Source organism: Corvus hawaiiensis, chromosome 4 (genome assembly GCF_020740725.1).
Source record: "Corvus hawaiiensis isolate bCorHaw1 chromosome 4, bCorHaw1.pri.cur, whole genome shotgun sequence".
Taxonomy (NCBI): Eukaryota; Metazoa; Chordata; class Aves; order Passeriformes; family Corvidae; genus Corvus; species Corvus hawaiiensis.
In genome coordinates this window covers 57,514,498-57,530,139 of record NC_063216.1, presented here as the reverse complement: position 1 = coordinate 57,530,139, position 15,642 = coordinate 57,514,498, and the positions used below count along the sequence as shown (strand labels likewise).

The 15,642-nt window shown below is 37.5% G+C and overlaps 1 protein-coding gene across 22 annotated transcripts in view; it reads left to right on the top strand.

Moving 5' to 3' along the window:
• CADPS2 (calcium dependent secretion activator 2) overlaps nt 1-15,346 on the top strand; it is a 294,051-nt gene extending 278,705 nt beyond the window's left edge. For all 22 annotated transcript variants that reach the window (XM_048300706.1, XM_048300707.1, XM_048300689.1 and 19 more), the window contains 2 exons: nt 10,446-10,550; nt 14,386-15,346. In XM_048300706.1, coding sequence (XP_048156663.1) covers nt 10,446-10,550; nt 14,386-14,556 — 276 coding nt within the window. In that variant the 3' untranslated portion in view covers nt 14,557-15,346. The remainder of the gene's footprint in view (nt 1-10,445; nt 10,551-14,385) is intronic.
• The last annotated feature ends 296 nt before the right edge of the window (nt 15,347-15,642 follow it).

Sequence of the window (15,642 nt, the reverse complement as noted above, 5' to 3'; positions counted from 1 at the left end):
ACAGTCAAGAGAAATCAATAAGGATTGTACCATTTATATTGTCTTACCTAATGTTTGTTCACCATGAAGTGCCAGGCACAAGCGCCATCTAGGGAATATTGATTTCTTGATGTACTGTAATTCACACACATATAAACAGCAGGAGGACCTTGTGGCTTCTCAAACCTTACTTTCAGGTTTGATGTTTATGCTTGTATTTCATTTGGGTCAAGCTTAGTTGAAAAAGGAAAATAAAACAAAACTCTGCCTAAGTGTTCACAAATAGACACACAACCATATTGTTGATCATATTACAAGAAAAATAGTGCCAGAAACCATAAGAATAATCTAGTTTTACTAAAATGAGTCAGGCATAACAGAAAAAGGTTGCTATGCTGCAAATCAGAATAGGTAAGGATGCTGCAGAGTGCTCTGACAGATTTGTCAGTGGAAAGAGCTTCTTCACATATTTGATCATGGGAAACTGAAGCTTTAGCACTGATTTAAATTTGCAGAAGTATTGAACTATATAGAGATGATTTCCTTTAAACAATTTTCAGGTGTTTCACTGTATATTTTCGTATTTCACATTGCATTGACTTTCTTTTGCATTATAGTGCACTCAAAGAGCAAGGAAAAAAAGTAAAAATAATGCACAGAAAATTCATCTCAAAAACCCCAACACAGCTGTAGAATCTACATAGCTGAAAGAGTGTTCGCAGGCAACAGGGTCAGGGATGGAAAGGAGCAAACCAGGCACCTGCCCAGTCCAAGGACATTTCGTCCAAAGAGAAAGGGGAGGAGAGAAGCAAGAGGGAGGCAGGAGGCTGGACATCTGCTCCACATTAGGGCAACTCAGTGTAGTGCCCAATCGATGTGGTGTAAGAGAGGAGTAGCTCCAGCAGTGTGCACATCCCTGTCAGCTTCGCAGCTACATCCAGCACATGGCACTGCAGTAACATAAAGAGTAAATGGATGAGTCAGGATTGATGAGGTGGAAAGAAATGAGCTGCCTGTAAATATTCACTCAGAACTCAGAATGGTTTAAATACTGTAAAATATGTACTTGGACTCACTCCACAGGGAGCAGGGAGTCTAAGCAAAAAATTCTAGGACAAAAGCAACTAATGTGAGTGTAAAAGCTACAGCACAGATGCTGACCCAATTTCAGCCTATCTTCCTTTTGGTACTGAGATGAAGAATATTCTTACTTCAGGGGAGGGATACAGCTAACAGGAGGTCTCCTCCTGTGGTCCTTTTGATGATATCTCACTCCAGGGAGTGAGAACTCCCCAGGGAGTTCTGGATGAGTGGGAAAAAGCAGAGATGTGTGTCTGGATTATATACTTTACAGGCAGGGTGAACCCAGACCTTTAACCTTACTGAGGGCCACAAAGATGATACAAGGGCTGGAGCACTTCTCCTGTGAAGACAGGCTGGGAGAGCTGGGGTTGTTCAGTCTGGAGAAGAGAAGGCTCCAGGGCGACCTTAGAGCAGCCTTCCAGTACCGTAAGGGGGCTTATAAAAGGGAGGGAGAGGGAATTTTTATATGGATATGTAGTGACACGACAAGGGACAATGGTTTTAAGGTCGGAGAGTGCAGGTTTAGATTAGATGTTAGAAAGTACTTACTCAGAGGGTGGTGAGGCACTGGAACAAGTTGCCTGGAAGAGGCTGGAAATGCCACATCCCCAAAAGTGTTGAAGGTCAGGTTGGATGGGACCTTGAGCAACCTGATCTGGTGGGTGGCATCCCTGCCCATGGTAGGAAGACTGGAACTGGATGATATTTAATGTCCCTTCCAACTCAAACCATTCAATGGTTCTATAACGTTAGACGTGCACTTAGGAAGACTGCTTAGCATTTGTACAGCTAAGTACATTTGTAGGGCTTTTAGCACTAGAGCCTGATAGCAAGAGGCAAGTGTTCTAATGAGTAACAACTTGGTCATTTTGTATTATGTTAGTTTGTTTATTTTGAGGATCCAAGCTGGCTTTCATTTCAGGGTCACTCAAGTGATGTTCCCTGTTCTGTGCCTTGGAGGATGCTTGTGGATATACCCAAATTGCAGCACAACACACAGTGTAGCAAGACTGACACTGTTTGCTCCACAGAATTTTAGCACCAGAATAACCTGTGGAAGTTTTGTTCACAGATGCAGTGCATATCCAGAGTGGAGCAGAGAAACTGTTTATACTGTTAGTCTCTCGCAGTCATGAGCATCATGTTAGTACCTACTGTTCAAAGTCAGAACAGTAACATTACATATGTCCAGAAATGGAAGGAAGTTACGTCTGTCTAATTTTGCAAACTTCCAGTTTCCCAGCTTATCTGCCATATGTGAAGAAGCCAGAAAAAAATGAAGGTCACAAACATTATACAGTAGCATAAATATTGTGAATTGGTGTTTAACAACCAATATGTAATTCAGGGGAAGATGAGTACAGTATATTTTGCATTAAAAGTGTATATTTATATGTAAATTGGCAGCAGTTCCATAGCAACTATCCATTTTCTAATTAGAAGCCAAAAATACAAAGAAAATGACTTTCCTTCTAAAAGATAAGCTTTTCATATGTTAGATGCTCTTTGTTATTTCAGAACTATATCCTTTTTGATCAGGAATTTCAAAGATGCTTAATATGCTTTTAAATGAGCCATGGTTTTTCATTTCTTCTCCTTACTGATTTATGAAAACTAATTTTATTTCCTTGTATCACCAAAATATCCCATCCAACAACTGTTCACTTGTTTGTCATCTTAAGTCTTTCTGAACAACATTTTTCTGTCAAGGTTTGGGTTCCTTTTTCTGTTGAGCTCCTTTCCCTTTTCTCCTGATTGCTTTGGGAGTGGCAGTGGGAATCCTTCATTCAAATAGGCAGAAAAGAGACTGACTAGAGACTAAAGTATTTCTTCTTAAGAAAAAGAAAATGCTTTCTGAGCTTCCTGGAAGGCTGCAGTAATAGCATAAAAAAAAGGAAAGGCAGAAGAAAGCCAAAGGAAGCATCCCACTGGAAGAAAGAAAAATTTTCTTCCTTGGCCGAGAAGAGTGCGTGAGGCAAGTTCTTAAATCTGCTATAATGTTTTAAAAAAAAACCCAAAACCTGGGGGGCTGTAGTGTGGGGAGGGTAGGAAAAAATAAAAAAAAAGGCAGGGGAGATGTACCCAAACAGAGTTTGTAAATCTTGGTCCTGATCCCTGTATCAGAAGAAGTATGAGTGTTGAAGCAGACGGTGGTGTCTGATTCCTTTCTCACCTCTCCTTTCCTGATACATATACCTGTAATTTAGGCTATCAACATTTTTGCACATTCCTAAGACAAAGTTCAAAACTTGGCTTAGTGTTCCAGGCCCAGAGGAGAAAGCAAAACACGGAAGCTGGATGAAAGCCTGAGATGTTTCCAGGAAGATGCCTAGATAAATGGTGCCAAGCATTAGGAATGTAATACACTGGTGAGGTGAAAGAGGAATGTGTCAGAGGCTCTGTGCAAAGTAGGAGCTCATGAGGCAAACCAGGAGCATTACAGCAGAAATAAGTGACACAGCAATGGGAGGACTTCTGGATAAATCCTTGAATGAAAATGTAGGAAGGGACTGTAGCGAAATGGGGAATAGAGTTTTTGCATTTGACACAATATTGATTTAGTCATTTGCATTTTCCAGATCAAGGGCTTTTAAATATCTGATTTTTTTTATATAGAGAAAAAGATTCATTTGTTTGTCCTGCCTGCTAGTCCCATGGTTCCAACAAGGCCAACTCCGTGGGTGTTCCAGTCGTGCTAGTTTAATCTTAATTTCTTTCAATTTATCTTAAATGCAAGTTCCTAGGGGAAAAAATGGTGCAAAAGGAATAAATGTGGTGGCATCATGATGACCCCCACAAACTAATAGTGTTCTCCTTTGTGGACATTTGCTTTCAAGGAAAAGTAAGCTTCCCAAGCTTTCCAGGTCTGATATCTGCCTACTAAAGGATTTACATTATTACTGGATAGATGCTGAAGTATATTAAAGGACAGTTTCAGCTTTAATAGTTGTATTGATTGTATTTTTATGTTTTAAATAACAGTAAAAGTAAGATATCCTGTGGAAATATACATGAAGTGAATGTGCATGTGAAGCAGTGCTTGATCAGTGCCCATTAAAAGGAGTTACAGTTCTGTCTCAGCACAGTTACCATGTCAGCTCTTTCCCCAATAGTCAGTCCCTTTGCTATAAAATTTATGCCACATAATTCTTTTTCTTCAGTCATAGCTGTGCATTGAATCAAAAGGCGGAGAATTTTTTCATGTTTCAGAGAAATAATACAAACTTCTTTGATGTCTTAAACAGGAAGACTGGTCTCACAAAAAAAAAAAAAAAAAAAAAAAAAAAAAAAAAAAAAAAAAAAAAAAAAGCCAATAACAAATAACATTAGGGTAGCTGTAAGAATAACCAGGCTACAAGTGTACTTGAAAATTCTGTTGTATCTGGAGATGATAAAATTTTTATTTCTGCAGTCAGAGGCCAGCTAACTGACCATTTCTGCCAGCTGTCTCTTACTGGCACTACTGTAGAAGAACATCTCAATAACATAGAAATCTCTGTTGATTGAGAACAATAAAGATAAAACTCACAGACACACCAAAAAAAAAAAAAAAAGAAAAAGAAAATCACCTTTGCATGGACTTCTCATGAAGGCAAAATTCTGGATTTTGGTGAGAATGTTTTTCCAGGGCTGGCACTGTAAGCTTGGGTTCTCAGAGAGTGAAACCTGGCTCAACATTTTATGTTTTGGCACTGTGATGCCAGGTATAATGAGAAACCACATCCTTGTGGGGCTGGATAACATGTTGCAGAATGGCAGTGGCTGTCACTGGGAAGCCATGTGGAGCTGATAGCAGGATGGGAAAGCTCTGACATAAAAGCATTCTCTTCTCTCAGGTTTCCCAGCTTCTGTTCTTTAATTTTCCTGGTCACTGACAGAGTTTTTCACTGGAAATGTGACTGGAAGTGCCTCACAGACTGGTGCACATCTATGACCAGTGCAATCCAGAAAAGAAAAGACACTGAGGAGATAATTAGTTCCTCCCAGGGAATTGGTGGGAGGGCAGTACCTCACTAGTCAGACTTCTGGTCTCCCTCCATTAGAAGAAATTGATATTTTAAACAGTTCATAAATTGTGCATGTCAGGAATCAGAATTGATAGGCTGGAAAGAGAGAACAAACAAAATTTCTACATTTTGATACACTGAATTTTCTTTCTACCTGCACTTACTTCATTCTTCGAAGGTTTCTCAGGCTTTCTTAATCAAAAGACTACCTAAGCCTGAGGGAAAAGCACAAATGCCTTTTCCAAAGTTGCTTCCTTGTTGCTTTATATGTTTTTCAGAAATGAAAAATATTTAGTTGCAAGCTAGATATTTTGAATATTAATTACATCTTACTTCATTTCCTGTTTTGGTATTCCTGTGTATGCATACCTTCTGATGTATTATGGTGGCCCACAGGCTGGAAAATCCTTCCCCAAGTTGGAAGGGGAAGAGACGGGCGGCGGGGGGGGGCTGCTTTCAGAGTTGCCAAGACTTTACAGCTTTCAGAAGAGCGTGAACTCATCATTGCTCAGGTAAAATTCTCATTTAAGTGGATGATATCTGTAACTAAACTTGGAAATACATCTATACCTTCTAAACTTCAGAGTATTTTCAAAAGCCTTACAAATTACATTTGTGTCTCTCATTATCTTTAACACTCAACAAAGGAAGTCAGTATGACTATTCATATTTTGCAAAAAGGGTAATAAATTAGAAACTTAAATCAGGACCTTTTTTCAGCTTTTGCTCTTCGTGTTTTTAAGGAATAACTTACTTATTTTTTCACCATTTAACATTTTTTTTAATGTCCTGAAAGTTCCTTGGTATGCTACTGGTGCTTTCTATCATAAACTTGAAGCAATATAATAGCACTGCCCTTTAATAAAAACTAGGCATTTTTGTCCTTAAATTTTAACATGCTCATGTTATGTCTTATTTAACTCATTGTTATTTTCTCATTTTAGCTTGTGCTGCATTTGGTGTACAATGTCTTCAGTGAGAAATATACTTTTTGTTACTGTTTCTGGTAGGGCAAGTAAAGCCGAAGGAAGTACAAACATCCAGTTGCTGTCTGAGTGACTAAATTCCTGATCAATAGTGCAATAAAGGCTTCTGCAGGAACATAAAATGCAGTTCCTAGAAAAGCTGTTCCCCCTGCCATACTCAGCAGAGAAAGCATTATGACGATGCCCATTTATCAAGAGCAGTCAAGGTATAGAAACTCAACGGGGTCTTGTGTCTTAGGCGTTAGGGATACCAGCCCTAGAAGGACTAAACCATTGTGTATTGCTATGTATTGAGCCTCCTTCCAGGTGGCAAACAGCTGCACCTTTTTATAAAACTTCTAAAATAAATTTGAAGTGCTTGCTTTCAGCCGATAAGTGTTATATTTAATTGAACCGTTCTGCAAATGTTATAGCTCAGGCACCCAGAAAGATGGTGAATATTTAATATATTTGTTTTGTATTTCCACCCATCAGCAGAATAATGAAATTCCTTAACTACTTCTCTTTAACTTGCCTGAAGAAAGCACGGTATGTTGCTAAATCGCTTTTCACTAGCCCTGCTGAGAAACAACTTTAATCCTTGTTAGAAAATTGCAGAGTCTGGGCCTGACAAAGAGCTCATGCCTGGCGCATTGTGAGCGCTGGGAGCGGGGCGAGGGGAGCCCTTTACAGCTGCGTGCCTCCAGCCCGCCTGAGCTGGACTATTTAGGCGAGGAGGTTTGTCAATTCCTCCTGACAATGGAACGAGTTTTTCAGTGCCTGTAGCTGCGCCGAGCCCCGTTGGGGATCAATGCTGGCCATTCAAGCTGCACCCTCTTTCATTGCTTTGGTTTGTTAATTTAAGACTAAAGGTCTGCTGAAGGGGTTTAGGGTGTTTAAGAAAGCTGATGAACTGTTTAAGAAATCTGATGAACTGAGAGCGTTTATAGCCCTGGTGTGGCAACTATTGGCACTGAGAGAGCTGTGTCCTTGTTGACCCTCTTGTTATTAAAAATGCACAAGTGCTGCGCTTCTCAATATTTCAACACTCTTTCATTGTCAATACCACCTTCTGAGCCCTTCAGCTTGTTGCTTGCTCTAAAGATCTTCTTAGATTGGGTTTGAAAACTTCACCTTAAACACTAGATTAGACTGATGTTCTGTTTTCCGTGCTCCTGTTGATTTGTTGAACCTTCCCAGGGCTGGAAAGCAAGTAGCAGCTTGATGGGGAGACGGGCTGCTAATATGATTTACCAGTGTACAGTCATGCACAATAAGTGTGAATAAATACAAGGGTCTCACAGAGTCAACCCTAGCCTTTCCTTTTCTCTTATTTTTTACTTTGAAAGAGGTATCTCAGGAAAATGAAGTGAGTAATGCATGCCCTTACAGGAGCTGGATGGGCTATGAATAAGGAGAGAGGAGGAAATAGCGAGGCAAACATTTTTGTTAAAGTGGTTGGCTGCTGTTATTTGCTGATTTGGAAAAAATACATAAGCACTTACTGCTTTACTCTTGCATAGAGAACAGCAAAGAGTGTGGCAGTAGTACCATATAATGAACATCTGCAAGAGATGCATTGTCCTTTCACTGCTGTTGTTACTAACGGGAAAATTACTTTTTCTTAAAACCAGTTAGAAGCAATTGGTTGTTGTTTTAACTGGATAATCTCAGGACAATTATCTAATCACTCAAGTTTTTGGGGTTTGCAATAGATTCCCATCAGCCACAGTAGATCCATCCCTGCCTCTATAACATGCTCATGGTTGTCAAAACATGTGGCCTTGGATTCTCTGAGAGGAATTTGCAATGCTGTGCTTTTTAACAGACTCCAGAAAGAAGTTATAGGGAAATATTTTTTTTCTTGTTATGAAGTCTTGCAGATTTATGTTTGTACAGCTTCAGCCTATACTAAGTCCTCAAAACTAGTGGATATAAGCCCAGTCCTGAACAAAAATCCTACCCACAAGTACCTCTGGGAGGATTCTAAAAATATACTGGCTGTGATTTTTATTAAAAATACTGTGACAATTAAAAATAAAAATGCATTTTTTTCTAATAAAATAGCAGTTATATTTTTTCTGAACAAGGTATGTTGACAGAAGAGCAAGTACTCTAGTATCATTTCACAGTCACCAAATTAAACATTTGTACTGGAAGTTTAATGCATCGAAGCTAGTCAGGAAAACATATTGTATTGGTTTCATTCATAAAGTTGAATAGAAAATTAATTTCCTCCAATGTCTTAGCTTTGTTTTCAGTGTATGTAAGAATATCACAGGTATGCAGGGGAGTCGAAGTTTTACTGCGTCCATCCTAAGTAAGTTACTTGGCTGGGCTTTAAAACACATTTTGCCAGAAAACTGGAACAGTCTATTGTCAGTAATCTGTCACTGTTCAGTATTGTTGCATGGGAAAATCGGTCTCAGAATTTTCAATCCTGTCTGTAGTTTGTTTGTCTGAGCAAGTTTGAGCCCATTCTGCTTTCTACTTGATACAAAAGGATACATCATGGATGCATTACTGGATTTCTCTTATGGAAGAATATCCGTTTTCAAACAGTAGAGTCTGAGTGATAATACAGTTTTTTGGCTTATCTTATTGCATTTGGGTAGAATGTTTGATGTAGGAATTTTCATGTTTATTTAGATCAATAGAGTTCCCCAATTAATAAGCACAATCATATTCTATTTTCTAGACATCTGTATACATAAAAGACCCGTCATATAGTTTACAGCTACCACTTAGTAACAGCTCTGTCACATTAAAAATATTTTGCAGCTACTTACAAAGGAAATCAATATCAGCATGAATGTTTTGGATTAAATAATGTAAATAGGATAAGAATGTCATTCAGTGATTTAAAAAACAGTATTTTATGGATATCCAATCAGTCCCACATTTTAGTGAATAAATTAAACTACTTTTACGAAATATGTAGCTATCTGCCTTTTTTGTGGTGCGTTTTTTCATTTCTGCAAAATCGTAAATTAATAGGAGAAACTCTAAAAAGGTAAAAGTAATTTATTTGCAGTGATTTATAATTAAAATACAATTTAACACATTCAAAAAAATAAACAGAAGAATTATTATATGAATATCTAATTTCAAACATCTTAAAACTGATAGTTATAATGTGATGAGACCGTTACCTGTAAGGAAAAGGTATTTGTAGTTATTTACTGTATGTCTTTCAAGCTTTTTACAGAGACCTTACATTTTGATGGAAGAATTCTATTTCTTTCTTTTGTTACATCCAGTAGCAAGTAATTTGTCTTCATATTTTCAGTATATATTTTATTCTATTTGTTAATGTGGAGGTGGCTAATGAGACGTTAGATACTTTCTTTGAATTACTTTCACAAAATATACCTTGCCTAACATGCTGCGTTTTAAAATACACACGATTTCCTCTCTTTGCATATCGCTGTATTTTGTGAAGACACAGGAAATTTTATTAGAAAAGAATTTAAGCCTCTTTCCTGTGGGAAAAGAGACTAGAAACAGAGCTATGACACAAACTCCTTTAATCTCTCACTGTTAATATTAAAAAAAGAAATCCCTTCCTTTTTACAGTCTGACTAAATGACATCTGGTTGTGATTTTACAGGAGGGGGAAGGAAAATGCTACAACTATATTTAGTAAAATCTCTTCTAATCCAGTTAATGTGAAAGAACTATTACAGTAGCTATTTGGAACTGAGCATTTTTTTACATAGACACCAACAGCAGAGGGCTTATTCTTAACCCATCCGTTTGTGAAGTGTTGAGTGAAAACATACCCCTGCCTAAGACATAAAAAGGAAATAAGGTAGGCTGTCATTATAATTAGTAATTACTGTAAATCAAAACCTTAATATGATTATTTTGGGAAGGGTGGAGTGGTGTTTTGATCTTACTTAAATACAGTTTCCATTAATTTCTGCTTTTTTTTACTTAATGATGAAGTGAGTAAAGAAAAAAGAAAAGAAAAGACAAATTCCTTATTCTCTGATACTGTTTTCCTGTTTGGATTGAAAAATCTAGTCATTGTAAATTCTCTCTCAAGATACCCTACCTGTTTTTATCCTTGCTGTTTCAGCTGTCAATTCTCTCCTGTAATTGTATCTTTAATATCCATTCTCACTGACAGATAACAAAGTGCATAACACTATTTTGCTTGAACATGTTGTAACTGAAAGATAAAATGGCAGGTGCTAATTCATGTAAAGAACGGTCTAGGTCAAGTTATTTGATTTCCTACTGACCCATGCAATTCTCGTAACAGGAAATTATGTCATTGTTGACTTCAAGTGCTGATCTGTGATCATTTCAAAGTGTTTCATTACCTCTCATTACCAAATCTGTTAAATGAATACTGCAGTGTTATTTGGTGATGTTTGTTGTTGGTTTTTTTTATCCTTCTTTTCAGCAATGGTATAGCAACTCCATGAAAGTCATATGTATGTGGTTGGCTGATAGATTAGATGTTCAGCTTCACATCTACCAGCTGAAGACTCTCATCAAGATAGTGAAGGTAAATAAAATGTTGTTTGCATTAGACTGCATAGTTAAGAGAGAAAAGTAATAAAGTAATAACATGGAGGATCACCCCAAGAGTTAGAAAATGTGGAATAAATTTGTAAACTTATGTAGTTTTATGTTGGGATTTTTTTTCCCACAGTTGTAGCAAATTCCGGGAGTAAAATAGCTTAATAAAACCTTTCATGTTAATTATATGTGCACTATTATTTGTCATAAATTCTGGACTTGGGGACAATTAAGATCATTCCAAGAAATTTTACAACTAGCTGTACAGCATTCTTACATGATTATTCTTACTAAATTATTGTTTGTCTTGTTGCTGATTTTTTGGTTTACCAAAACTTTTAATTTTTGTTTACTGAATAATTTCAATAATGTTCCTTCTCCATTTTTCCCCTTCTCCTAAAAAAAATGAACTATTTTCTTTTTTATGCACATGTAATTACTAGGTTTAATTGAAAACAGTACTTCGTTTATTAGATAACATTTTCTAGTCTTTCATACTCAGGGATAAGTATCAATAGAAATACCAATCCCTCCAGTTCAGTCTTCAGTCATTTACATTGGCCAATGTCAAATGCTTCTGAGCAAAGTTTAATATGCCTTGAAATAGGCAATTTTGGGTTAACCTTCCATAAAAGAAAGTTTCCTCCTAGCTCCCTTTCAGATCTTAGTTGATACCTTTAGGCAAGAGACAGAAAACCATTTCAGATTTTTTTTCTTTTAATTCTGTCTTGTTTAACTTTGGACATTCTTGTTATCTGTACAAATGTGGAGTAAGAAACACCTGTTGTCAGTGGTGACTTGGATTTTTTGAAAATATTTTCTCATGAAGTTCATGCAAGACTGTAAAGTCAGAAGCATTTTAACTTGTGGTCACCAGAATTGCAACTTCAACGTTCAGGATTCACTAGCCAAAAAGGAACAGAACAGAGAGAAATGCAAGAAAACAGTCATAATAATGATGGCATCACGGCTCCCTGAAACACCCAAGCTTAGCTTTGCTCTTTTTGACCTTAACTAATTTCTCTGGAAGCAGGATTTGGCTCTTCACTGGGTTGTGTGTCCAAACGGCAAAAGCAGTTTGCTATTCCTTGTTGAAATTAATGGCTCTTGTGAAAGGTTTAAAGCTATTCTCAAGTGAATCATAGAATGATAAAATGGTTTGGGTTGGAAGGGACCTGAAAGATCATATAGTTCCAACCCCTCTGCCATGGACAGGGACACCTCTCACTAGACCAGGCTGCTCAGAACTCCATGCAGCCTGGCCTTGAAGACTTCCAGGGATGGGGTATCCACAACTTACCTGGGCAACCTGTTTCAGTGCCTCACCACCCTCACAGTAAAGACTTATGAATACCTAATCTAATCATACTCTCAGTTTGAATCCATTCCCTCTTGTTCTATCACTACATGCCCTTGTAAAAAGTCCAAGGTAGTTGTCATCCTCTGAGGAAAAAGATGGGTGTTACGGGGTCTAAAACCAGTGCCCCATGAGATCTAAGAATGGGTGGACTAAGTTGTACGAGAGAAATATCATCAGGCAGATTAAAGGAAGCTCTTACAAAACCAAGTTTCAGGTGAATGAGCAGCACTGCCAATCCACCTTCCCTCTGCCACCTGGCACACTGGTTAGCCTTGTTCAAAAGCAGGAGGCTCCTGCTGGAGGTGGGAATACTGCTTCTGGCAGTGGCCTTTCTGTGCCCATATACCTGATTTGCTGTGCTCAACTGTGTTATTCCATGGCACCTTCTGTGGATATTAAAGACTGAAGATTATGTCAATCATGTTAGTTCTGGAAAACAGAACATTGTGCGGGCTTTGGTTTTGGTGGGTGAAGAAGATAGAACCAGTAAAATAGGAACTTAGCAGACAGGAGGCTGCTGGGAAATACGAAACAATCATTCAAGTAGAGTATCATAAGAAACTTTTCCTGCTGCAGCCAAGCTGGGGAGAGACATGTGGGGAGGCACAGTTCCTCCAAACTAGAGTGAATGAAGGCACTTTTCTGTTTGCTTTAGGAAAAAGAAAAAAAAAAAAGAAAAAAAAACCTAGGAAGCTGTATTGTTCCTGTCACTGCTTGAAAACATTTAAAGAAAAAATACAAAATAAATTTTAAAAATTAAAAATAAATAAATAAATAAAAAACAAACCCAAATAACTAGGAGGTCATTTTTGAAGGACACAGGATGAGTAAGAGAAATATCATTCTTTCAGATTTGGATGCAACAAGAGTAGTGGCATTATTAAGAAAGACTAGAAGAAGAAAGATTGTTCCCTTTATTCTCTTTAAAGGCTTATGATGGCATAAGGGTTTCATTAGATGTCTGAGACACGTGCAGAGGGATGTGACTAAAGAAGGGTCAAGGACCAAGAAAGTTAGGGAGAAATGAAAAATTAAGCTTGGAAGTGAACATTATTATCCTGCAAAACTATGTCAAGAGAAGAGCAATGTCTGAACCCCAGAGTGCTGGTCTGAGAATGGGAAGAATACAATGTAAAACTGAAGGAAATTGCTGTAGGACCCATTAACAGCATCAAAGCAAATTGAATGCACAGTGTTACAAAAAGGGAATGCAATGGTGACACTTGAAAAAGACCAGGCGGGGTACTCGCAGGAGTGCGTGAGCAAAATATAAGCTGCATCCATTGACTCTGACGTTGACCTGTGAAAGTCAAATAAATCTCAGTTGCAGTGATTCAAGCAAGGTTTAAATAATCATCATAGTGGCGGAAAAAAACCTCCCAACTGAATGTTACCCATTTTAAGAGTGGTCTTTTGCAGTTCTCTGAAGTATTGAGTGAAACAAGATCAAACCTTTTCTTTCTCTAAGGGTTGTACATAGTCTCCTCCTCAGGCAGAGGAATGGGCCTGATAGCCCTTAATTATCTTCCATTTTCTTTTCCCCATATTCTCCTCCAAAACATTCAGAATTTGTAGTGATAGTGTACATAAAATAAGAAACTACCTAGATCAACTTGTCCTTTTTAAGCCTTTAAGGGTAACATCAGGGAAGATTATTTCAAATGTGTTACAGCTTAAAAATAAAGTATGCAGGTGATTTTTCCATGTGCTTACTTGAACATAGCGTTGATGAATAAAACAAGAGCACTCAAAATTCTTACATGATGGAAAATCAAAGAAGAAAGTGGTATCTGCTGGTTCATAGCAAGGATGAATACAAGGGAAACAAAATCTTCTGAAGTGAAAAAAAAAAGTAGATGTGAATCAAAATGACTTAGAATGTAAGTCAAAATGATTTACGTTCTAAGTCACAGAGACTTGGAATGTAAATCAACTAAGTAGTCACCTGAGAAATTATGACACTGTATAGTATAGATCATAATCTATATTCATTCATAGAGTATATATTATAATATATGATATAATCATTATTTTTCCACATTTGGCATATAAATGTAAAGATAAAGATAAATAAAATTCCCCTATGAGGAAAAGGTCTGGCATTTACATTTTCTGTGAAATGACAGAACTGGACTACCTGTAGTCAAATTCACATTTCAATAGGTATTTAGAAAAATTTTCAGCTGGTTTCTTATTGAATAAATGTAACAAATGGAAGTTACTGAGAAATCAGCAGTTAGAGTAAGCTGTAGCACAAAATACAATCTCTTAATAGAATGACCAGCAAATGAGAATCTCTAGAGTTTGTAGAAATCTCATGCAGCCCAAAAACTAAGACCGCAAAATCCTTATCAAGGCGATAAGTCCCTAACCTGCAGGAGGACTAAAGCTGGCCGCTGCCATGCTAGCAGTACTCAGACTTGCTGGGAGTCCAATTCAGGATGTTTTACTTTTGCCACAGAAAACCTACCGAGACTTCAGGTTGCAAGGAGTGCTGGAGGGGACGCTGAACAGCAAAACCTACGACACCGTGCACAGCCGTCTGACCGTGGAGGAAGCCACAGTCTCAGTCACTGATGCGGGAGGACTTCAGGGCATTACAATGAAAGACAGTGATGAGGAGGAAGGATGATTTTATTCCACAAAGCGTTCAGAGATGGGGGGTGATGGTCTGAGGGTGGGGTTTATCTTTGCCTTGGGGTTTTTTGGAAACTTGTCCTTGTTAATGCATTTATAGTTTTGCCTTATGATATCGATGCAGAAATATAATTTGCTCCATTAAAAAAGAAAGTAAGATTATCAGAGGAAAAGTGCCAAGGACTTTTTGAGAATAATGGTTGTAGCATATTTTTATGTATAGCTTTGCTTAGGGCTGCAAGAACACTGGCATGGAGTTTGAGTTTCACTTGTGATTATGTTTCTTTCCCTTTTGTTTGCTACCATTCGTTCTTTTATCTCCATCTGATATTGATGTCCTGTGCAGAAACAAGATGTGTGTCTCACTTAAAATACAGCTATACAGGAAACCATTCTTGGAATGAGTCAATGCCCTAGGTAAAAAAATAGTGTATTTTCAGGATTACAATTTGTTTACCTTTTTTTGTGCTTAATTTTGCATTACTATGTGATGTGCATTAAAAATTTTTATCTTGGTTCTTTGTATATTGAGGTTGGTATGTAAGTACAAAGAACTTCAAGGACAGTCAAACACAAACTGCTTAGGAGTGTTATGTCTATTCATTTTGCAAATTTAAAGATATCTCATCCTGTTGGATGTCAGTAAGCTTGCCATCTATGTTTGTATTTCTGTGAAAATTTTCAGGCAATAAGAACACATTTTGTCGTGGCCATTTACGTATCTACCCAAGTTTGTATAGAATTCTACAATTAAAAGATGTTTTCAGTATTTCAAACAATTTGAACCATTGTATGATTCCTCATGAGAATGAGTTTTTTGAAAGATTATTTCATTTATGTAGTGATTTATAGCAAATATGTTTCTTTTATAGAGCAGATATATATAGCAAACAAGTACCCAAGGACACAATGCCTTGATAAATGAAAAAAGCAAACAAAAACCTCTCAATAGCAGATGAACAGACAGGGCCCACTGCCTGTTTTTTGATGCCCTCAGTATGAACTGGAAAGAATTCAAATTTTCATCAGTCAAAACTCACACAGCTTACAAAAAATACAGCAGCTTTTTTTTTTTTTTTGG